Raw genomic sequence first — 25,710 nt, forward strand, 5'->3', positions numbered from 1 at the left:
ACAGAACGTGTGGAATTACAGAGCTGGGAAAGCAGTGGATTGGAACACTGAAGAATTAGTTAAAAGCTATCGCCCCCCCTATAAACAGACACACTCAGATCAGCCAAGTGCACATATTTCATTCACTAGGGTTAGGGGGAAGAAAGGATTGGGCATTGCCCAATCCTTGTTTCACAGTCTATTTGCCCTGAGATTGTCGGCTGATCCCATTTATCTAATCTATACGGCCAGGAAAGCAGCACACCAAGAACCCACGTTTGCGTTTTGTCTGAGTAGAGCTGCTTAAAGCCAGGATTTTAAATAACCCCTGACTTTTATAAGGGTTGTAGCATGATTAAATATCACATTTCACACATTTTGTAATTGGATTCACATAAAACAAAAATACTTAATGTCTAGATTGAGATTACATTCCTGTTATGGTGCCCCCTGTTCTTTTGTTCCCTTCTCAGAACATCCATGTATCCAGTGCTGGTGAGAAGAAGCCGCTTCCAGTGTGCCAATTCCTATTGGCTGGCTAGAACAATAGCAGTAATCCCTCTGCCACCCGTGTACGAGAAGATCTACAAAGTGGAACGGAGCTACTGGCCATATGCATTCACAAGCACTAGACACATTAGGGTTAAAATGAACAACCGTCAACCGCAAGCGGCCGAAATCACTCCCCCGTGCGGTGGCAAACGGCTGCACGATTAGCACTAAAATTAGACGGCCATTTGCCACTGCAAGGGTGCATGGTTTTGGCCGCGTGCAGCTGTTGCCCTGTGACTTTGTACCCTTAGGTGGACATTCAGAGAGAGAATAAAATGAACTCCAGGGGGCACCATAACAAGTATGTAACAGCAAAATTTAGGCATAAGAAAATATATAATTTTTTTGGTAAATGATTCCAATTGTAAAATGTTTATGTTTTGAATGATCTAACAGAATAATTAATTGTGGAGAAATCCCCTTTAAATATAAAACTAAACTATTATACTATATAGCAGTTTTTAGTTTATGTCAAAGGAGTTGTCTGTATTGGACAGCCCCTTCTCAGAACAAAGCACCATGGGCCTTGCTTCTCTATCACTTGGCGGCCATTTAAACATTGGGCAACCATGTAATTCATAGTCGCTTTGGATCTGCCACTTTGGCTCTGCTCTAGCTCATATAGTAGGTCGATAAAAGGGCATATGGCAAGGACATCAAGAAACCCCCTTTAAGCATTAACTTTCCCTCAGGTTTAAAAAAAAAAACAAAAAAAAAAACAACTATTTTTTTTCCTTTATATTAAATACCTCAGATTCTTCTTTTGATTTAATTAATTCTTTCTTCATAGAAACCAACTGTTGATGAGTCTCTGCCTTTTCCAGAAGAACATCATCCAGTCTATCAGTAAGAGCCTAAAAGAAATACACAATGGATTCTATTGACATAATAAGGATGTTAGGTCATATACCTTCTACTGGATTGTATCATGTCAATGGTAGAATGCATTTATAAATACTTTCATGGTAAGAAAAACACTTTCAGGCCCCATGCACACGGATTTGCCCATAATTTCGGGCACGGCCGTCCGCATTTTCGGGCCGTGCTCCGATACAAAGTATGAAAGCACGGCCCGTAATACACTAAAAAAAACAGACATGCTTTATAATTCCCGGCACGGACACCCATCCGTAGCGATACAGAGAGGGTGTCCACTGAATGGGGCCATAATTACGGCCGAATTTACGGTTGTCTGCACGGGGCCTAAATTAACAAAATCTAAGCCAAAGAACTCAGTGAATCAGATCGCACATAGAGTTCAGAACAAACAGATCTTTGCATTTTAATAAGGAGTGTAATTCTGGCCTTAAAGGGGTTTCCCAGGATTAGAAAAAAAGGGTCTCCTTTTTTACCCAGAGACAGGGCCATGTCTGTTCATGTGATGTCTCTGGTTTTGCAGATCCTCTCCATTCCAGTAAATGAAGCAGGCCTTCAATATCAGTCACCGCTCATGAACAGACATGGTGTTGTTTCCGAGTTAAAGAGGAACCCCCCCCCCCCAAAAAAACAAACAAAAACCTAATTTCTAATTCTGAATAACCCCTTTAAAGAGGACCCATCACTATCATTACCCTTGGAATATGCCACTTTCGCTTTTCCCAATTGCCCCATCAGGCTAACAGGTTACCCAGGCACGTTCCCAGTATCCGCAGTGGCGGATCCCCATATGGGCGTTTCGGGCGGTTGCCCGGGGCCCAATTCTTGCAGGGGGCCCATAGCTTCCCACACCGCACACAAGTGAAACAAAACTCTCCAGGGCTGCTGCTGCCGGCCGCATTCTAAAGGCGGGGGGAATGTGCAGGGGGAGTCAATTGCGGCCAGGGAACAGGGGCACAGCACATCAGCTGTAGAGAGCAGACTGTCAGAGATTGTGATGGGCAGGTGCTGGAGTCTCCCTGACAGTCTGCTCCTCTGTGCTGCTGTGCACTGTCCCTCCTGTCTAAACCTCCAGCAGCTGCCTGATAACGGCAAAACTGAAACTAGAGGGTGAAGGACCTGTGGTGACGTCACAGTCACATGATTAAGGTCCTGGAGGCTGCCAGAGACAAGCACCGCAGAGGAAGAGACTGGTAAGTGTGTGTGTGTGTGTGTGTGTGTGTGTGTGTGTGTGTGTGTGTGTGTGTGTGTGTGTGTGTGTTCGTTAATGTAAGTCTATATAGTGTGTGCTGTGTATATAGTGTCTATAATGTAAGTCTATGTAGTGTGTGTGTGTGTATGTGTGTGAGTGTGTGAGTGTGTGTGTGTGAGTGTGTGTCATAATGTAAGTCTATATAGTGTGTGCTGTGTTTATAATGTAAGTCTATATAGTGTGTGTGGTTTGAATATATAGGGTTTGGTGTTAGTGTGAATTGTATATAGGGTGCTTAATCTCACATTTTTTGTGTGCAAAATAATTTCCCACCCATAGAGCCCTCTGCAGTAAGTCAGATGCTCAGAACCCCCCCCCCCTGCAGTATAATCTCCCCCATGGAGCCCTCAGTAGTTATTATACTTAGGGGGGGGGGGGGGGTCAGAGCGTTTGATTGACTGTTCAGGGTTCAATAGGGGAATAACTCCTTCCCCCCCCCCAAGAGCCATAAGGGCGGATTTACACGAACGTGTAATTCGTCCGTGCAACGCGCGTGCTTTTCACGCGCGTCGCACGGACCTATGCAAGTCTATGGGGCAGTGCAGACTGTCAGTGATTTTTGCGCAGCGTGAGTCCGCTGCGTAAAACTGACGACATGTCCTATATTTCTGCGTTTTTTGCGCATCACGCACCCATTGAAGTCAATGGGTGCGTGAAAATCACGCACCCATTGAAGTCAATGGGTGCGTGAAAATCACGCACCCATTGAAGTCAATGGGTGCGTGAAAATCACGCATGCCACACGGAGGCACCTCCGTGAGACGTGCGTGATTTGCTCAACAGCAGTATAACTATGATTGCAAACAGAAAAGCACCACGTGCTACAAACAGTGTCATAATGATGGCGGGTGCGCGAAAGGCACGCAGCCGCGCATCATATGGTGATGACACACGGAGCTGTTAAGTGCCTTTTGCGCGCGCAAAACGCCGCATTTTTTGCGTGCGCAAAACGCACACGCTCGTGTAAATCCGCCCTAAGTGTCAGACACTTAGACCCTCCCATAGGGCACTCAGCAGTCAGTCAGATGCACTGGGGAGGGGTGTCTGACTGCTTAAAGGGTAACTAACGAAACATTTTAAAAAAAAATTACATGTCATAGTGACATGTCAAATGTTCTAATCGGTGGGGGTCCGGGCACTGAGACCCCACCAATCGCTGAAACAAAGTGGCAGAAGCACTCAGGTGAGTGCTTTGCCACTTTGTTTCTGATCGTCTTTCCTCTGATTGCAGAGCATGCGGTGTATGGGCACAACAGAAAGTCTATGAGTCCGTACACCGCGCCGAGAAAAGACAGTCAGAAATGAAGTGGAACAGCGCTCACCCGGGCACTCCTGCTGCTTTGTTTTAGTGATTGGTGGTGGTCTCAATGCTGGGACCCCCATGAATCAAAACTTCTGATATATCACTCACTATGACACGCCAAATGTTTTTTAAAAGTTTAGTTACCTCTTGGGGACTGAATTTATTGGTTTGAGTTAATGTATGGGCCTGGGGTCTTAATTTGCTTAGGGGTCTGGGGTATAAGACAATTTATGGTGTTTATTTCTGAATTTTTATGTTGCTATAGACGCTGAAAATGGCTACAGAATCAAGGGGAAAAGATTTCTCATCAGGAAACTCTGCAGTCATCAGGAGAAGTCGCCATAACGGTCTGTGTCAGATGGAGAAGAAAAGAGAACGACCCATCAGTGAAGACATCTCCTGTGAGTCATTGCATTTATCTGTCACCTCTCCTGACATGTCTGTTATCGGAAATCCTTGTATACCACATAAAGTCTTTGTGTACCCAGGACTAATAGACAAATGCGTGTTACCATTCCCCTTGTCAGGAGGATGTGTCCCTACACAGTGTGATACGGTCAGCGATGGTTGGAGACTGTCAGTGTGTAGGGACACAGCCCTTAGACAAGGGGAATCGTAGCACTCATTTGTCAATGCTTGCACAGAAAGGTGGTGTTTAATATAGACATGACGTGGCAGGGCGGTGGTGGAGAAGGGGGCCCAAGCTTGTGGAACAGCCCAGGGCCCATGGTTTACTTAATCCGCCACTGAGTATCCGGTGACGTGATTTACATGAAATCGTCATCACCAATTTCTCACAAAATTATGGCACCTTGTATGCTGGGGTTTCACAAGACTTCAGAGATGCGGCAATGTAAAAGATCTTAACCAGCAAAAATGACTGGGACAGTGGCCTGTCGATTTTGTTAAATTTGAATTTTTAATTTCTTTTTATAGTATTGCAAGTTTTATTTTTTTTTTTTTACATTGACTTTGTTAAACAGGTTTCTTTTCTGTCTTTTTTCTTTAAACTGTAATGGAATATCTTTGTATTTCAATACATTGTTTGTGCATATAAAATGCCCAGGCTTCTATTAACCCCTTAGTGACCAGCCTATTTTAAACCTTAAAGAGGCTCTGTCACCACATTATAAGTGCCCTATCTCCTATATAAGGAGATCGGCGCTGTAATGTAGGTGACAGCAGTGCTTTTTATTTTTAAAAAAACGATCTGTTTTTACCACGTTATTAGCGATTTTGGTTTATGCTAATGAGTTGCTTAATGCCCAAGTGGGCGTGTTTTACTTTAGACCAAGTGGGCGTTGTACAGCGGAGTGTATGATGCTGACCAATCAGCGTCATGCACTTCTCTCCATTCATTTACACTGCACTAGCGATATAGTTAAACTTTTTTACTAGTCCCACTAGGGGACTTTACTATGCTATCATCCGATCACTTTTATAATACACAGCAATACTTTTGTATTGCAGTGTATTACTGTCCGTCCGTTTAAAACGGACAGGCATTTGCTAGGCCATGCCTCTGGCAGACCTGGGGGCCTTTATTAGGTCCCCGGCTGCCATAGAAGACACGACACCCGGCGATCTTATTGCCGGGTGCCGATGGGATGAGTTCTGTCCCTCTCTCCAAAACCACTCAGATGCGGTGCTCACTATTGCGCGCCGCATCTGAGGGGTTAAACAGGGGAGATCGATACCGATCTCATCCGTTCGAGCAGGGATGTCTCTTTTTCATAATCTAAATTTTTATTAAGAATTTTAGAAAATACAAAAGCAAACAAGCCAAAGAAAACATCTCAATATACATACATGTTATTATTTGCATTGTCTATAGTTCTCTTAGGTAAGACATTACAACATATTACACACACACACCTTATCTGCGAAATTCCCATCTCAGGCTATAGGCATTGTCTCTCCTTGATAAGGTCTCATCATAAAAGTATATCCAAGGCTTTGTGTAAAGTGTGTGATATCATTCTAAGTCCCCCGAAAGGAGGGAGGAAGAAGAAGAGGGAAAGAGAGAGATAGGGAAAGATCAAGGAAAGAGATAGACGCCCAGAGCTAAACGCCCTGGGCCACCCAGAAACTCCCCGTGTCCCACCTGCCCAGTGGGGGCAATGAGAGGATTGACTGGGAAGGAAAGAAGGGGTTCCCTTCTCCCAGACGGAAGCCCCTGAATTAGCAGACTGCTCCTGACCGACCCCTCTATAGGGGGGTTCCGCCTAGCCATTTAGCAAAGTGTGGACCAGATTTGAAGGATGACCATGCACTCCACAGAGAAAGAACCGCACCAAAGCGATCACTGTCCTCTGCAACCAGAGATTCCAATCGACATAAAGAATCCATCTCCGCTACCCATTCGACAACTGAAGGCGGCACAGTGGACTTCCAATGTCTAGGAATAACTGTTCGTGCCGCAGTAAGGAAATGCCGTAGTAGCCCCTTCCTAATACTCGGCAAAGGGCCCGGAATTAGGGATAGCAAAGCCATCTGAGGAGTGGGCACCATCTGTGTACCTTCCACTTCTGTATAGATTTCAAAAATCGCTTTCCAGAAGGTCTGCAATACTTGACATGACCACCAGATGTGCAACATTGTTCCGGTCTCAGTCCCGCACCGCCAACACAAATCTGACACCTCAGGGTACATTCTGCTCAGAATCTGTGGGCAACGGTACCATCTAGTCAGTATTTTGACGTTTTTTTCCTGTGCATGACATGCCACCGGCATTTTGTGAGACAGGAAAAATATTCGATCCCAATCAGCCAGTGACAGGGTTACTCCCAGTTCTCGCTCCCATGTTCTGACGTATGCAGGAGGCTGATCATCACAGGCCTCTAGAAGTAAGGTATACAGGTTAGATGTCACTCGGGCCGGAGGCTCGGTTTGAAGCAACGACGACTCAAATGCAGTGCTAGTGACGATATGCATCCCGCCCGGTAGGGCCGCACGTAAGAAGGTGGACAATTGGGCATGTTCCATCCAAGAAAGCGTCCTCCCCGGGCAAGTCCCGCGCAACTCGGACAAAGGAGGGAGCCTCCCCCATCCGACATAATATCGTGTTTTCAGAAGAGGACCAAATCATAAACTGTTTCGTATTGACAGCTGGTAAAAATTCTGGGTTATCAAACAGCGGGCTAAGGAGCCCGGGTCTATGTGAAAGGCCCTTTCTAACCATCAGTCTCTCCCATAAAGTGAGGCAGTGCTGGGTTAGCAATGGCAGGGTCGCCAGCGCCGGCCTATAATCAGGAAGAATCCATGGCAACGATCTAAGTGAGAGCACGACTATGGACTGCTCAATCTCTACCCACTGTTTCTTGGATCCATTATGAAACCAGTCCACCACCCTTGCGAGTACTGCGGCCTGATAAGTGATCAAGTCCGGGAGTCCAGCTCCCCCCTTCAGTTTTGGACGGGACAATGACTTCAGATTAAGGCGTGGCCTCAAAGTGCCCCACACAAAGTTCCAAAAGGCTTTCTCCAATGCCTTAAAAAATGTTCCGGGGATTAATACTGGGAGAGCCTGAAACAGATATAAAAACCAAGGGAGGATGTCCATTTTGATAGCGTTTATGCGGCCAAACCATGAGAGCTGCGCTCGATCATATGAATGTAGATTTTTAAGAGTGGTTTTCAGTAAAGGCTGATAATTGAGAGTGTAAAGATCTACTAGGTCCCTAGGAATCTGGACTCCCAAATATTTGATTGACCTCGCCTGCCATTTAAAATTAAAGGATGACTTTAAGAGCTCCAGTGTCTCAGAAGATAAGGAAATGTTGAGTGCTTCAGTTTTCGTATAGTTTACTTTAAAGTTGCTGACCTGGCCAAATACGTCGAATTCTCTAATGTTTACTGGTAAGGAGATCACAGGGTTTGTCACGAAAAGCAGGAGATCATCGGCATATAGAGCCAATTTATGACAATCTCCACCTATTCCTATCCCTGTTATATCTGGGGAATTACGGATAGCCACAGCTAAGTGCTCCATCGTGATGACAAAGTAATGGTGACAGGGGGCATCCCTGTCTAGTGCCATTGGCAATCGAGAATGTTGTGGAAAGTACCCCGTTTGCCCTAACTCGTGCAGTAGGTGTCTGGTATAGGGACAGTATCTTATCTAGCATAATGGGGCCAAGCCCAACCTGGGTTAGTGCCGATTTCAGGAACCCCCAATGTACCCGATCGAAGGCTTTTTCCGCATCAACCGATATTAAACATGTGGGTAGAGACTTTTTCAGGACATAGAATATTAAGAGAGTGGTTTTATTGGTATTATCCCTCGCCTCTCTGTGTCGAACAAATCCCGCCTGATCTCCGTGGATACAACGTGGTAGGAGTGGGGCTAGTCTATTTGCAATGGCCTTAGAATAATGTTTTACATCCACATTTATCAGGGAGATTGGACGGTAATTAGAACAAGCCGAGGGATCTTTCCCTGGTTTGGGGATCACAGTAATGGTGGCCGCTAACGTTTGCGGAGTGAATGACATGGAGGTTGTAACTGCATTATATACCTTAGTCATATAGGGAAGAAGTTTAGTAACAAAAGGTCTTGTAAAAGGACGCCGGGAATCCATCCGGACCCGGACTTTTACCCGACGGAGATGACTTTATGATTGCCTGTATTTCCGATTCCAAGAAGGCCTCCCCTAGTGAGGCCGTCTCGGTCTCCTCTAAAGTCGGCAACGCCGTCTGTGCAACATAGGAATCAATCCTCCGTTGGAGGGCACTTGGAGACATGTCTGCCAAAGGCCCCTTGAGGTTGTATAGGGCCTGATACTAGTCCTTAAATGTATTAACAATGTCTTCTGGCTTATGTTTGACCTCACCCTGTGTCGTTTTTATCGCCGGAATAAAGGACTGAGGAGCCCGTGGGTGTAATTATCTAGCTAATGCCCTCCCGCATTTATTAGGATGTTCGTAAGTGAAACACCTCATCCGGTCTCGAAACGACGCATGCGCCTGGTCTAATAAATTTCTCAGCGAATTTCGAGCTTCTAGTAGCTCTGCTAAAGTCTGGGGGTGTTGGGACTGTTTGTGAGTGGTCTCTAGAGTCCGTATCTGGGACAAGAGCTTTTCAATTTTGAAAGCCCGTTCCCTTTTTAGTCTCGAGCCTTGCTGTATAAATATACCTCTTAATACACTTTTCAACGCCTCCCACTGAACCGACAGAGGAGTGGAGTCCACCTCATGATGATCCAGAAACTCCGAGATGGATCTGTTAATCGCCGTTTGGCATACCGCGTCCCTTAAAAGATGGGGGTTCAACCGCCAATGCCATTCCCGCTGTTTAGTGTCTGGGAGGGTAAGAGACAAGTAAACCGGCGCATGATCCGCCCAAATCATAGTTCCAATCTGAGACTTCGGGGACCAGGAAAGTAGATGATGACTAATAAGAAACAAATCTATCCTACTGTACATGTCATGTACCGGAGAATAAAAGGTGTAGTCCCGTGTTTGGGGGTTGAGAATCCGCCAAATGTCTACCATTTGCATGGCGAACAGCTTAGACTTAAGGGAAGCCAATTGAGAAGCGGAAACGGAGGATCTGCCCGAGGAGGAGTCTGCAACCCTGTCCATTGTGAAGTTAAAGTCTCCTGCAGTTACCAAGAGACCCTCTGCAAATTTGGAGAGTAAAATTTGCTGGGAGGCCTGATGCTGCTGCAGCTCCTGTGTTTGCACTTCAATAGCTTCCACCGATTCATTAATATGTGTAATGTCCTCTTTCAAGGAACGGATCTCATTTTTGCAAACCGCTTCAAGGCGGGAAATATAGCCCTCCATATCCTGTTTAGTGGGTATGGCCGCCATTTGTGCCTGCAGCTCAGGGCCCATAATACGAGTTGGTGCCGGGTTAGAGGCTGACTCACCCCTCTGAGGTTCCGAAAAGCTATCCTGCGGCTGGTCTGGAGGAGTTGCCTTTCCCAGAGGCGGCGTCCCTGAGGTGCCGGTGCGGTCCGCCATATTGGAGAGACGGGCCGGAGATGCAGGCAGGCCCGGGTCCGAAAAATAATGAGGTATACCGCTCCTCGTCCTTGTCTGATCGCTTCTTGCGGGTGTCGGGGGTTTGGTGCGTGATCCCCTTCGCATTAGTGCGATGTGTGTCGCAAATAGACGCTGTTAATCGGGCTTGGGAGCAGTCAGGCGCTCTTACACCACGCGTCTCACCAGCTCCATGTCCAGGCCACGCACCCGCCTCCCATTGATTTCAATGGGAAGCAAAGGCGTTTTTTTCCCGCGAGTGGAAAAAAACATTTGCGGGAAAAAGAAGCGACATACCCTATCTTCAGGCGTTTACGTCTCTGACCTCCCATTCACATCAATGGGAGGGAGAAAAAGCGTATTTCACGGCAAACGGCATGCAGGCAGATCAAAATCTGAAAAGTGATTTTTGAGGATTAATTTTCTGCCTGCAAAAAACTCAGTGTGAACATACCCTTAGGCTATATTCATACGATAGGGGGAAAAAACCGTCCATTAAAAACTGATCAACTGTCAGTTTTTCATGGCCATTTTGCATCAGTGAGTCTCTACATTTTCATCCATTTCCGGTCCGTCTGTCCGTTTGTAATGGCCGTTTGACATCCGTTTTGCATCAGTTTTTCATGGCCATTAAAAAAAAAAAAAAAGAGGAATTTCATTGGTCAGGCTTTTTTTTGTCCCAGCCCCCTGAAAACACCCAAAGGAAGGTCACATGTTCACCTAGACACTCTTTACAGCCTCCCTGTATATGATGCCGCCACACTCCTCCCTGTATATGATGCCGCCACACTCCTCCCTGTATATGATGCCGCCACACCCCTCCCTGTATATGATGCCGCCACACCCCCCCCTGTATATGATGCCGCCACACCCCCCCCAGTATATGCCACACAGCCAGACATGAATGCCATACATACTCACCGATGCAGTGCTGTCTTCTACAGGTAAGGTCTCTCGTCTTCACGGGATCTGCAAAGGCGTCATTGCGTCGCCTTAGCAGAACCCGTGAAGACGAGAGACCACACCTGAAGAGGTCGGCGCTGCATCGGCGAGTGTCCCCGAGCCGCCGATAGCCAGTAAGGGAACTAGTAGTTCCCTTGCCAATCCCCATGTCACAGATACATTTTTAACGGTTGTTACATGTATTGACAGCCGTTAAAAACAGATCCATTGACTTCTAGGGGGGCTGTCATGTCCTATTTTTTGACGCCCATTATTCACGGACTGTTAAAAAAATGGCTATGTGAATACACCCATTTTTTCACGGTCGTGTCAATAAGGCCTTAAAATAAAAAAACACACGTGTTCAGTTTTGTCTAGAAAGCTCCAATAACGATGATTAAAATATACCTGTACAACGTCATCTGTCCCTCCTGTAATTGGTTTGGATTTCAATTCCTCCACTTCTTTCTCTAAATCTGTAAATTAGAAACCGTAACAAGTGAGGACACGGCAGGTAAAAAAAATCAGATACATCTCAAACAGTGGTGATCAACTTAGTAAATCAGGCGGGCCCTCAGAAGTGGTCCTTGACTCCACCCAAGGGCCACACATTATATTCAAAGTTCAAAGAGGAGGCTTCATATTGGTGCATTCATATAATTATAGGAAATACTGTAGGAGATCAGGAGCATGCTCCGCTGTTCTCTTGTTGTATATGTATATTTTTTCTGTTTTCCTAGTTTTGCTTTGAAGTGGATTTTTAATCAAAAGTTGTTTTTTCATATTTTGTATTTTTTTGTTACTTTAAGCATTTTAGGCAGGTTCCTGGAGGCCTTTGTTTGGCCCACGACTGCCATAACAACCCATCCGATGGGGTTAGAGAGGGAGCTAAATGTAAAGCGTGATCAACATAAACAAGAGGTCACTTCAGATGAATTCACACAACAGTGAAAAATTGCCTTTTTTTGTTAATGGCAAATTATCAGAACAATGAAGTTCTATGGGTGTATTCACACAGCCGGTGTGTTCTATTTTTGACCGTTTTAACTGGCCGACGGCCCTCATAGAACTCATTGGATCAAATTTTAAACGCCCATTTTTAAGAAATCAATCCTTGTGACGGTCGTTAAAAACTGATCATGGCCCTCACAAGAGGACCCCCTGGCACAGCGCTACTTTAAGCACTGAGCCCAGGGATGCCTTTAAAATCACTTCAGGGGCTCCTCCTGGAGCTGAATCCCCAACCAGAGCGTTGAAGATGCTCTGGCTGAGGACTTCATTCCTAGAGGAAGCCCCAATGGTGCTATCTACAGGGTGTGGTATGTTTGTAGTGCTATCTTTAAGGGGGTGTAGCACTATCTACATAGGCTCTATGTGGGAACTGGCACTCTATATGTTGGCCACATAGCACTAGGTGGGCACTGTCTACAGGGGCATTGCAGCACTACATGGGCACTGTGGTGTTTTCAGGTGGTTGGGACAAAAAAAAAAAAAAACTCAGATTAAAAAAAACAAAAAACGGATGGATTTTATTTAATGGCCATGAAAAACGGAGGGCAAACGGACATTAAAAGTGGTTATACGGACTTAAAGGCTACACTCACACGACAGTGAAAAATGGCCGTTTTTTTTAACATCCCATGAATATTGTCCATCAAAAAAAATAGGACATGTCCTATTTTTGGCCGTTTTCACGGCCCGACGGCTCCCACAGAAGTCAATGGATCCGTTTTTACCGGCTGTTTTTCAGGAAACAATCCTTGTAACGGCCGGTAAAAACTGATCCTGGCCGAGGATTCCCCACACACAGAGCTACTTGGACAGTAATGTCGGGCTTTCAACTATGAAGTCCGATGCTCTGGCCGGGGACTCCAATCTTTTAGACAGCAATCCCCCCAAGATAGCACCACTGTAGCACCCTGTAGGAGCGGAATCCCCGGCGGCCAGACCCTGCTCTGGCCAGGGGTTCCGCTCCTGACGTTACTATCCATATATGGACAGTGATGTCAAGGGGCTGCTCCTAAAGCGGAATCCCTGGCCCGCTATGGCAGGGGATTCCGCTCCTGGAGAAGCAACCCGGCGTCACTATCGATATATGGACAGTGACGTTGAGGGGTTGCTCCTAGAGAAGAATCCCCGATCCGCTATGGCTGGGGATTCCACTCTCCTGACAAAATAGTCCACATATGGACAGAGATGTCAGGAGCTCAGTCTATGAGAGGAATCCCCTGTCCTGGGAAAGCCCTGGACGTCACTGCCCATATATGGACAGTGACATCAGGGGCTACCTCTGGAATCCCCGGCCAACGCTCTGGCCACAGGATTCCTCTACTGGAGAAGCGGTCACTTTCCACATATGGATAGTACCGCCAGGGACTCCCTCTAGGAGTGGAATCCACGGCCAGAGGGATTCATTTCCTACACAGCTACAGTGGCGCTATCTACAGCAGGGGGTTGGTGCTATCCACAGCGGGGGTTGCGCTATCTACATGGGCACTGTGGAACTATATGGGGGTGTGGCACTATCTACAGGGGACACTGTGGTGCTATGAGGACACTATCTACAGGGACATTGGGGCACTATGTACATGGGCACTGTGGTGTTTTGACAATAAAACCAACAAATTAAATCCATGAGATCTTTTTAATGGCCATGAAAAATGGATGGCAAATGGCTGACAAACGGCCATTAAAAACGGACAGATGGACTGGGGATGGATAAAAATTTGGAGACACACTGATGCAATACGGCCATAAAAAGCGGACAGTTCATCGGTTTATAGTGGGCATTTTTTTTTTTCTCCACTGTCGTGTGAATGTAGCTCTATCATCCATGGTCTAAATATATATCAAGAATTGACCCTCTTTTTCCATACAATATTTTTATATGCTGTTTTTAACGTTATTAGTGGTGATAGGCTGTTACTATTACATGGTGGAGGGTATTTAATCCGCCTGGATTATGCAGTACGAATGCTGAAGAAAGGGGGAGGTCCCCCAAAACGTTGAACAAATGGAACCATGGAGTAATGTTTTACTACACTTTCATATTATCTTGGGTTTAGCGATTATGAAAATGAACTTTTGCTAAATGTTTGCAGTATATTTAAATATTATTAATAAAAAGGTGTTTGGAGGTAAGAAAGTCCTCATTTTGCATAGAGTGAATACGTGGTTTCCATTTTAACACTGGAATTGTGCGGTTTCTGACTATAAAGTGAGAGAATGAGCTTGATCCCTCTGTTATACTTAGGTGCCGCAGAACAGCACCTATTGGTGATGGCGCAGGCACAGTTCCGGCATGATAGCACAACATTTTTCCAAGAACAATACGCTCACTGCAGCATGCTATTAATTCAAGGGGCTAAATATGCTCAGTCTTATGCCAGGATCACACACACCGTTTTGATGCAGTTTCTTGAGCGAAACCCAGTAGTGAACACAAAAGAAAGGAGATGCATCAGTATTCTCTCTTACTTTTCCTTCCTTTTGGAGCCACTTCTGACTTTCACTCAAAAAAACGGAGCTAAAAAACTGCATCAAAACAGTGTGTGAGATCCAGACTCTAAAGGGAACGTGTCGCTAGAAATGTTTTTTGTTTTTTTTCAGTTAAACAATTAGTATATAACGGATTACACATTGTTTACATTTTTTCACAAGTCAGAAAATATTATAAATTAGATTAAACCAACCGCATTGATTTCTGCTGCAAATTTGGGGTGGACACACTGTACTCTAGTGTCCTCACACAAACCCTCCCCCCCCCTCCCTTCTTCTGGCTAGTGCCAGGCAGAGGATGGGGTTTGAATGTCTTCAAACCGCTTATATGGTGTGCCGCCATTTTCTGAGCGACTGCACAGTGGTAGGAGGTTCTAACAAGCAATACAATTACAAAAAAATAAAAAATCATGACACCTTCCCTTTTAAGTAGTGGTCTGCTTTGTATATCCAGGTCCTTCAGCATTATTTGTATAGCAGAGTAGACACAGGCGAAGATATGATATTCCCTAATGTATACAACATCCATACCTGAACATCGTGACTTTACTTTCTGAATGAGCATCAGCTGCTTCTTTGCAAATTTGATGAGATCTTCTTTAGGAAGGGAGTCCAGCTAGAAAACAATTTATATAAAACATCTTTGTTGGTAGTGGGCATGTCAAATAAATAGGATACCATTGAAAGCACAAAAACGTTACAATCATTGCTTTAGGATTGGCTGTTCAGGTAATAATATATCAAATGTTTGTTAATACTCGTACTGTGTATAGTAAGGACAAGATTAACATGAGAGCAGAATTTTACACATCTACTTGTTTTGGACCCAAATTCCATTTTAGGGGCATTATGGTTTCAGCAAAAAAAAGCTTATTCTTTGTATGATTAAAAGTTATACAACGTTCCAATATACATTCTGTATCAATTCTTCACAGTTTTCAAGATCTCTGCTTGCAGTCCTTCACTTTGAACCTTTATTCATTCCTTCTATGATATATTCACACATTGCAATCAAATCACATTTGTCAAGATTTTAGTGAAACTGCAAAAACCTCAATGTGTGAATAGGCCCTAAATGTCTGCCCTGGTCATGTGATGGACACATAGGTGCATGGTGGCTCGTCACAAAAAAGATCTTTGTACGGTCACCAATCCCGCACCAGTGTGATTTTAACATAGGGCTCTTTCACACTACGGTTCAGCTCAGTTTAGCTCTCTTCCGTCAGAGGAAGAAATGAACGAGAGCCCAAACGGAAAGCATCACTTCCGTTAGAATTACCATTGATTTGAATGGTAATTCTTTTGTTTCAGATGCATTCCGCTAGGTTACGGTTTTTATTCACGGAAGCGAAAGTGACGCAGACTGCACTTTTGCTTCAGTCAAAAAAACAGAAAGATCTATTAAGGGGTTCTTCACATCTACCACTTACCTTTTTTAAAAAAAAACAAAAACACAAAATATCTTTTAAAAAAGGTATTGCATGTATCCAATCAATTATTTAACCCAATGTTATTTGTCCGTGGTAGGCCCAACGCACACTAACTTATTTTTTCCCGTAAATACGGGTCCTTTGTCACCAGTATTTACAGACCCGTTTTCTCTACACTAATCAGCAGCCCCCTCTCTCTATCAGTGCTGGATAGAGAGTAGGGGCAGCCCTTGCAGGCAGAGTTTCCGCAGCGATAGAAAGTAAAAGAAGTTCATACGTACCCCGGCCGTTGTCTTGGTGACGCGTCCCCCTTTTGACATACAGTCCGACCTCCCTGGATGACGTGGCATTCCATGTGATCGCTGCAGCCTGTGGTTGGCTGCAGCGGTCATATGGGCTGAAACGTTATCCCAGGAGGCCAGACTGGAGGAAGAAGCAGGGAGTTCTGGGTAAGTATTAACTTTTTTTGTTACAGGTTTTTGAAGTTAACATTAGACATCTATATTGTGAGCGCCGCGCATAGTACTCACTGTCCAGCGGTAGTCACAGTCCAGGGTGGTGAAAGAGTTACTGCCGATCAGTGCAGCCCCTTCTCTCTATCCCGCACTGATCGTTTAACTCTTTCAGCACCCTGGACAGTGCCTATCCCGACGTCGCCTAGCAACGCTCCCGTAGTTACAGGTGCACACACGTAGCCACCCGTAATTACGGGAGCCCCATAGACTTATGGGCCTGCCCGTGCCGTAATTACGGCCTGAAATAGGACATTTTCAATTGTTTTCAATGGCCCGGGCACCGTAACCAATAGAAGTCTATGGGCCCCTAATTACGGACCGTAATTACAGGCGTTTTTACGATCAGGTGCATGGGGCCTAACTCTAGTCCATTGTTCCCAGGCTCCTCCAGCTTTTGGGTGGTCAAATGCCCTCCCATCATGTGACAAGTAAGATTCTAGGTGCGCGTTCACAATGCTACTAAGTATGCAATTACTAGCAGCATAGTAAATAGCAGATCCTAGTCACTTCCCTAACCCCACAATAGCAAGCCCTGCTGCACCAAAGTTCCTCCTTGGACTCCCCTTTTCAATTGACTCTGTATATAAAAAGTTATTAAATTAATAGCGGACAAAACTGATAATGCTTCTGCTTGACAGCCCACGACGAAGCTGGGAAACCATCAAAAAATGCAAACCTGAGATGCTCCATGCTCAGATTCACCTAGACTGCCCAATGCCACTGAGATTCTCTTAGACCTGTCATTACTATAACCTCCAAGTAGCAGCAGCAAGATCCAGAACGTATGTGCAGCCACACGGTCATCACAAGTGCTATCTGCACAACGGGTTCCAGCAGAATACAAAAGACCAGGCAGGTCCAGAAGCCAAAATGCAGCAATAATAATAATAAAAAAAAAAAAAAAAAAAAATCACCAGCACAGTGGGATTCTAATGCGCAGAACAGGACAGCTCCACGGCTACCGTACATGTCCAGTAGTGGTCGTATTCACTTCTATTACAGAGGAAAGAGGTGGCCGAGCTGGGAGCTACTGTGCATGCAATGTGCGCTTCCGCTAACGTGGCCAGACACATGGGAAAATATACACGCGCAATTTCTCAAGCACGGCTAGAGCGATACAATTATGGGGACAGGGGGTGGACAAGAAAGGATATCTCATTGGCACTGTAACTTAAAGGGGTTGTACCAGAGTAAAAAAAATGATCAGCTATCCACAGGTTTGAGACCCCCCTCCCCATTTCCACGATCAGTGGAGGTCCCATGATGGGGCCTCCAGCGATCAGACAATTATTACCTATCCTATGTATAGGTGATAAGTGTATTCCCAGAATCGACCATTAACTACTATTGGGAAGATGGAAATATCCCTTTAAGAAGGGCACCACAATGAGTCTTGACCAGATATGTAATGCTTCCATTTTTGGAGGTCTTTTTCGGGCTGCTGAGGTGGATTATAGATGTAAGACATAGTCCAAACATCTTGATACAGGAAGTCGAAAAAAGGGAATGAGAGTCTGAGATCATTTTAGTACAAAACGAAGGTCACACATTCCATCAATAAACTTGATCAACTAGTTTCTATTCACATCAATAAACTTGATCAACTAGTTTCTATTCACAGAGTGTTGAGTAGAACAACGGCATATATTGATGGATTTACCTTGGACTTTCCTGCTCCAGGGGTGACTGGTGATGAGACGCCATCCTGACTGGTGTCCTAGCGTAAAGAAGTAACCACAGTACATTAGAAATTCTATATACACCAATACCCAGATCAGTTAACATTACTTCATGAAATCTGCTACTTGTCCCTAACATTTACATTAAAGACTATGACCGTTATTGTTCCACTACAGAAATATTGGCTTCTGAAGAGGTTTAACAGGTTCTCCACACGTCTACACTATCATTTTAGGAAATAACTTGTGAAATAATGAAAAGGTATGTCCACCTGTACCTGGTGACATGGAAGATCACATGACCGCGTCGTGGAGTGATTGGCCACTATAGATGGTCAACGGAAATATGAATGGGGCCAAGCAGACTGTTGGCACAAGCAGGGTGATAAATCCCATAAACCCAAATCATTAAACCTGGAAAATCCCTTTAAATGATCTGCTGACAGACAGCTCTTTCTGTATCATAATGGTCAGAATACTATGGACTCCGCCTGTGTACGGTCAACACGTCAAGCAGAAGGTGGTTGTGCGATGACATGGGGAACAACGTTCTTCTGCCACTGAGAGATTTCAGGATGCCAACAACAGTGAAATTATTTGTGCCTTCTTCATTCTGAGGATCAGTGGGGGCCTCGGCAGTCAGACCCTCACAGATCAGTATATGACGACACATCCTAGCAATATATTATCATTTATTATAGTATTGTGAGAAAACCCTCTTTAATCTACCCCTTTGTGCATGTTTCCTCTCCTCCTCTGCACACAAGTCTTCTATTGTAGTCAATGAAAGGTCCTACATCATAGTTCTCAACCTTCTTATGGCAATTTACAGGGATCCCCAGACTCAATGACACTATCATGTGTCTCTGTGACATAACCTAGTGCTATGTGGTCCCCTCACATAGGATAGGCTTAGATCCCCCACCTCAGTGTACTCCCATAAGGGACACTAATGGTATATTTATAGCACTTACTATTTATGAATTCTGAGCCGTACGTCCCAGCAGATGGATTATCATCGATCAGATATTGATAGACTGTTCTATTACTAGGCCATCAGGGTCTGTATGGGGAAATCTTTACATGAAGTGCACTAACTTTATATAGCAGTGGAAGTTCTGCGATCATCCCACCACGATAGGCTTAGATACACCGGCACAGCGCGGCAGTGTACATTATAACTAGTATTACATGACAGGGATGTGGTACTGTGTGCTCTCCTCAGTATCACACATGATAGGCTTAGATACACCGGCGCAGCACAGCAGTGTACATTATAACTAGTATTACATGACAGGGATGTGGTACTGTGTGCTCTCCTCAGTATCACACATGATAGGCTTAGATACACCGGCTCAGCGCGGCAGTGTACATTATAACTAGTATTACATGACAGGGATGTGGTACTGTGTGCTCTCCTCAGTATCACACATGATAGGCTTAGATACACCGGCGCAGCGCGGCAGTGTACATTATAACTAGTATTACATGACAGGGATGAGGTACTGTGTGCTCTCCTCAGTATCACACATGATGGGCTTAGATACACCGGCGCAGCGCGGCAGTGTAGATAACTAGTATTACATGACAGGGATGTGGTACAGTGTGCTCTCCTCAGTATCACACATGATAGGCTTAGATACACCGGCTCAGCACAGCAGTGTACATTATAACTAGTATTACATGACAGGGATGTGGTACAGTGTGCTCTCCTCAGTATCACACATGATAGGCTTAGATACACCGGCTCAGCACAGCAGTGTACATTATAACTAGTATTACATGACAGGGATGTGGTACAGTGTGCTCTCCTCAGTATCACACATGATAGGCTTAGATACACCGGCGCAGCGCGGCAGTGTACATTATAACTAGTATTACATGACAGGGATGAGGTACTGTGTGCTCTCCTCAGTATCACACATGATAGGCTTAGATACACCGGCTCAGCGCGGCATTGTACATTATAACTAGTATTACATGACAGGGATGTGGTACTGTGTGCTCTCCTCAGTATCACACATGATAAGCTTAGATACACCGGCTCAGCGCGGCATTGTACATTATAACTAGTATTACATGACAGGGATGTGGTACTGTGTGCTCTCCTCAGTATCACACATAAGCTTAGATACACCGGCTCAGCGCGGCATTGTACATTATAACTAGTATTACATGACAGGGATGTGGTACTGTGTGCTCTCCTCAGTATCACACATGGTAAGCTTATATACACCGGCTCAGCACAGCATTGTACATTATAACTAGTATTACATGACAGGGATGTGGTACTGTGTGCTCTCCTCAGTATCACACATGATAGGCTTAGATACACCGGCTCAGCACAGCAGTGTACATTATAACTAGTATTACATGACAGGGATGAGGTACTGTGTGCTCTCCTCAGTATCACACATGATAAGCTTAGATACACCGGCTCAGCACAGCAGTGTACATTATAACTAGTATTACAAACTGTATTCTGCAGATGATTTGCACCTAAATGGAAGGGGGTCCGCTGTGCTGGGGGAGAGAATTCCAGCTGGGGTGGCGGAGTATTTAAACTAGGGCTGAGGAGGGAGGTCAATGTAGAAAAAAAAGGGGTAGTCAGGTTAGAGAGGGGTCAGACTATATTGGTGGGGGGAGAAACAGAATGTGGGGAGAGGACTAGACAACTGGATAAGGAGATCCTTTCGTTACAAAACATCAGTGTAAATAAAAAGGCCCGATTAATGTCAAATCACATTTCTGATAATAAAAGTGAAAAACTGACAGGCAAGTTAAAGTGTATGTTCACAAATGCCAGAAGTCTAGTAAGCAAAATGGGGGAGCTGGAGGCCTTGATACTGGAAGAAAATATAGATCTAGTTGGTGTTGCTGAAACATGGCTGGACTCTTCACATGACTGGGCTGTAAATCTACAGGGTTTTACACTGTTTCGGAAAGACAGGACAATTAGGAAAGGTGGTGGTGTATGTCTGTATGTGAGAAGTGATATGAAGGCGAGTGTGAAAGAGACAATAGTGGGAGAATACTGTGAGGAGGTTGAAACCTTGTGGGTGGAACTAGAAAAGGGAGGTAAACACTGAAAAAATTACTTTTGGTGTAATCTATAGACCCCCAATATAACTGAGGAGATGGAAGGTCAGCTATATAAACAGATGGAGCGGGCTGCACAGGCGGGTACTGTAGTGATAATGGGAGATTTTAATTTCCGGGATATTAATTGGGGTCATGGTTCGGCTTCAACTGCAAAGGGGAGACATTTCCTCAACCTGTTGCAGGAAAATTTTATGGGCCAGTTTGTGGAAGACCGGACTAGAGGTGAAGCTCTGTTGGATCTGGTCATTTCTAATAATACAGAGCTTGTTGGGAACGTCAATGTTCGTGAAAACCTCGGTAACAGTGATCACAATATAGTTACATTTTACCTATACTGTAAAAAACAAACGCAGGCTGGGAGGGCAAAAACATTTAATTTTAAGAAAGCCAATTTCCCCAGGATGAGGGCGGCAATTAAGGATATGGACTGGGAAGAACTAATGTCAAATAATGGGACAAATGATAAATGGGAGATTTTCAAATCTACTTTGAGTTATTATAGTGCAAAATTTATTCCTATAGGTAACAAGTATAAACGACTAAAATTAAACCCCACATGGCTTACACCTTCTGTGAAAGGGGCAATACATGACAAAAAAAGGGCATTTAAAAAATACAAATCTGAGGGTACATCTGCAGCCTTTGTAAAATATAAAGAGCTTAATAAAATCTGTAAAAAGGTAATAAAATTAGCAAAAATACAAAATGAAAGGCAGGTGGCCAAGGATAGTAAAACAAATCCCAAAAAATTCTTCAAGTATATAAATGCTAAAAAGCCCAGGTCTGAACATGTAGGACCCCTAGATAATGGTAATGGGGAGTTGATCACAGGGGATCAAGAGAAGGCAGAGTTACTAAATGGGTTCTTTAGCTCTGTATATACAACAGAAGAAAGAGCAGCTGATGTAGCCGGTGCCAGTGCTGTTAATATATCAGTTGATATACTGAATTGTATAAATGTAGATATGGTGCAAGCTATATTAAATAAAACAAATGTGCACAAGGCCCCGGGACCAGATGGGTTACACCCTAGAATTCTTAAAGAGCTTAGTTCAGTTATTTCTGTCCCCTTTTTCATAATATTCAGAGAATCTCTAGTGACTGGTATAGTGCCAAGGGACTGGCGCAGGGCAAATGTGGTGCCTATTTTCAAAAAGGGCTCTAGGTCTTCCCCGGGTAATTATAGACCAGTAAGCTTAACATCCATCGTGGGGAAAATGTTTGAGGGGCTATTGAGGGACTATATACAGGATTATGTGACAATAAATAGCATTATAAGTGACAGCCAGCACGGTTTTACTAAGGACAGAAGTTGTCAAACTAACCTAATCTGTTTTTATGAAGAGGTAAGCAGAAGCCTAGACAGAGGGGCCGCTGTGGATTTAGTGTTTTTGGACTTTGCAAAGGCATTTGACACTGTCCCCCATAGACGCCTAATGGGTAAATTAAGGACTATAGGTTTAGAAAATATAGTTTGTAATTGGATTGAGAATTGGCTCAAGGACCGTATCCAGAGAGTTGTGGTCAATGATTCCTACTCTGAATGGTCCCCAGTTATAAGTGGTGTACCCTAGGGTTCAGTGCTGGGACCACTATTATTCAACTTATTTATTAATGATATAGAGGAAGGGATTAATAGCACTATTTCTATTTTTGCAGATGACACCAAGCTATGTAATATAGTTCAGTCTATGGAAGATGTTCATGAATTGCAGGCAGATTTAAACAAACTGAGTGTTGGGCGTCCACTTGGCAGATGAAGTTTAATGTAGATAAATGTAAAGTTATGCATCTGGGTACCAACAACCTGCATGCATCATATGTCCTAGCGGGAGCTACACTGGGGGAGTCACTTGTTGAGAAGGATCTGGGTGTACTTGTAAATCATAAACTAAATAACAGCATGCAGTGTCAATCAGCTGCTTCAAAGGCCAGCAGGATATTGTCGTGTATTAAAAGAGGCATGGACTCGCGGGACAGGGATGTAATATTACCACTTTACAAAGCATTAGTGAGGCCTCATCTAGAATATGCAGTTCAGTTCTGGGCTCCAGTTCATAGAAAGGATGCCCTGGAGTTGGAAAAAATACAAAGAAGAGCAACGAAGCTAATTAGGGGCATGGAGAATTTAAGTTATGAAGAAAGATTGAAAGAATTAAACCTATTTAGCCTTGAAAAAAGACGACTAAGGGGGGACATGATTAATTTATATAAATATATTAATGGCACATACAATAAATATGGTGAAATCCTGTTCCATGTAAAACCCCCTCAAAAAACAAGGGGGCACTCCCTCCGTCTGGAGAAAAAAAGGTTCAACCTGCAGAGGCGACAAGGCTTCTTTACTGTGAGAACTGTGAATCTATGGAATAGTCACCGCAGGAGCTGGTCACAGCAGGGACAGTAGATGGCTTTAAAAAAGGGTTAGATCATTTCCTAGAACAAAAAAGTATTAGCTCCTATGTGTAGAAATTTTTCCTTCCCTTTTCCCGTCCCTTGGTTGAACTTGATGGACATGTGTCTTTTTTCAGACGTACTAACTATGTAACATGACAGGGATGTGGTACTGTGTGCTCTCCTCAGTATCACACATGATAAGCTTAGATACACCGGCGCAGCACAGCAGTGTACATTATAACTAGTATTACATGACAGGGATGTGGTACTGTGTGCTCTCCTCACTATCACACATGATAAGCTTAGATACACCGGCTCAGCGCGGCAGTGTACATTATAACTAGTATTACATGACAGGGATGTGGTACTGTGTGCTCTCCTCAGTATCACACATGATAGGCTTAGATACACCGGCTCAGCACAGCATTGTACATTATAACTAGTATTACATGACAGGGATGTGGTACTGTGTGCTCTCCTCAGTATCACACATAAGCTTAGATACACCGGCTCAGCACAGCAGTGTACATTATAACTAGTATTACAGGACAGGGATGAGGTACTGTGTGCTCTCCTCAGTATCACACATGATAGGCTTAGATACACTGGCTCAGCGCAGCAGTGTAGATTATAACTAGTATTACACGACAGGGATGTGGTGCTGTTCGATTCCCTGAGACACCATTGCCAGCCATAAGAAGCAGGAAAAGTTGTTCCAGGACACAGATGCAACGAGTACACGATCCTGTGTACGCGGCACTCCGTAACCACCATTCTGCGGAAACACGTGCACACTATACATATACATCACACAGCTTCTCTGTGCTGCGCCTCAATCTGAGGTAACAGCTCAGACCCCAGAGATTCTCACCTCCATTTCCGCAACTATTCCAACAGTAGATGCTAGATCCTTGTTGGGTGAAGGACCTTTGATGATGTCATGATCATGTGACCAGTCACATGCCTGGGAGGAGTCAAGCTCTGTGCTGTGCTGGATTCTGTGACGTGTCAGCAGGTGACTGGACAAAACAGGTTCTTACGCGTCATGATCCTGGAAAGACTGGTTCACTGCTGTGTGCAGAGATGGTCATAGAACTGCTGAGAACTACTAGTCCTCGATGAATTAGAATATCATCAAAAAGTGAATTTATTTCAGTAATTAAAAAAGTGAAACCCATATATTATATAGATTCATTACACACAGAGTGATCTATTTCCAGCATTTTTTTTTCTTTTAATGCTGATGATTAGGGTAACAGTTAATGAAAACCCAAAATCTAGTGTCTCAGAAAATTATAATATTATATAAGCCCAATTTCAAAAATGTTTTTTAATACCGAAATGTTGGCCTACTGAAAAGTATGTACAGTATATGCACTCAGTACTTTTGCAAGAATTACTGCATCAAAGTGGCGTGGCATGGACGCGATCAGCCTGTGGCACTTCTGAGGTGTTATCAATGCGGCGTGGCATGGAGGCGATCAGCCTGTGGCACTGCTGAGGTGTTATCAATGTGGCGTGGCATGGAGGCGATCAGCCTGTGGCACTGCTGAGGTGTTATCAATGCGGCATGGCATGGGGGCGATCAGCCTGTGGCACTGCTGAGGTGTTATCAATGTGGAGTGGCATGGAGGCGATCAGTCTGTGGCACTGCTGAGGTGTTATCAATGCGGCGTGGCATGGAGGCGATCAGTCTGTGGCACTGCTGAGGTGTTATCAATGTGGAGTGGCATGGAGGTGATCAGTCTGTGGCACTGCTGAGGTGTTATCAATGCTGCGTGGCATGGGGGCGATCAGTCTGTGGCACTGCTGAGGTGTTATCAATGTGGCGTGGCATGGAGGCGATCAGCCTGTGGCACTGCTGAGGTGTTATCAATGTGGCATGGCATGGAGGTGATCAGCCTGTGGCACTGCTGAGGTGTTATCAATGTGGCGTGGCATGGAGGTGATCAGCCTGTGGCACTGCTGAGGTGTTATCAATGCTGCGTGGCATGGAGGTGATCAGCCTGTGGCACTGCTGAGGTGTTATCAATGTGGCATGGCATGGAGGTGATCAGCCTGTGGCACTGCTGAGGTGTTATCAATGTGGCGTGGCATGGAGGTGATCAGCCTGTGGCACTGCTGAGGTGTTATCAATGCGGCGTGGCATGGAGGTGATCAGCCTGTGGCACTGCTGAGGTGTTATCAATGCGGCGTGGCA

At 44.7% G+C, this 25,710-nt stretch overlaps 1 protein-coding gene across 1 annotated transcript in view; it reads right to left on the bottom strand.

Annotated features, from left to right (window-relative positions):
• GCC2 (GRIP and coiled-coil domain containing 2) overlaps positions 1-24,445 on the bottom strand; it is an 84,672-nt gene extending 60,227 nt beyond the window's left edge. Inside the window, exons 1-5 of the mRNA XM_075852671.1 lie at positions 24,382-24,445; positions 17,993-18,049; positions 14,919-15,003; positions 11,298-11,365; positions 1,281-1,385 (exon numbers count right to left, since the gene is read on the bottom strand). Of these exons, the coding sequence (XP_075708786.1) occupies positions 1,281-1,385; positions 11,298-11,365; positions 14,919-15,003; positions 17,993-18,049; positions 24,382-24,387 (321 nt within the window). The 5' untranslated portion in view covers positions 24,388-24,445. The remainder of the gene's footprint in view (positions 1-1,280; positions 1,386-11,297; positions 11,366-14,918; positions 15,004-17,992; positions 18,050-24,381) is intronic.
• Between the last annotated feature and the right edge of the window lie 1,265 nt (positions 24,446-25,710).

This window comes from Rhinoderma darwinii, chromosome 2 (genome assembly GCF_050947455.1).
Source record: "Rhinoderma darwinii isolate aRhiDar2 chromosome 2, aRhiDar2.hap1, whole genome shotgun sequence".
NCBI classification, from domain to species: Eukaryota; Metazoa; Chordata; class Amphibia; order Anura; family Rhinodermatidae; genus Rhinoderma; species Rhinoderma darwinii.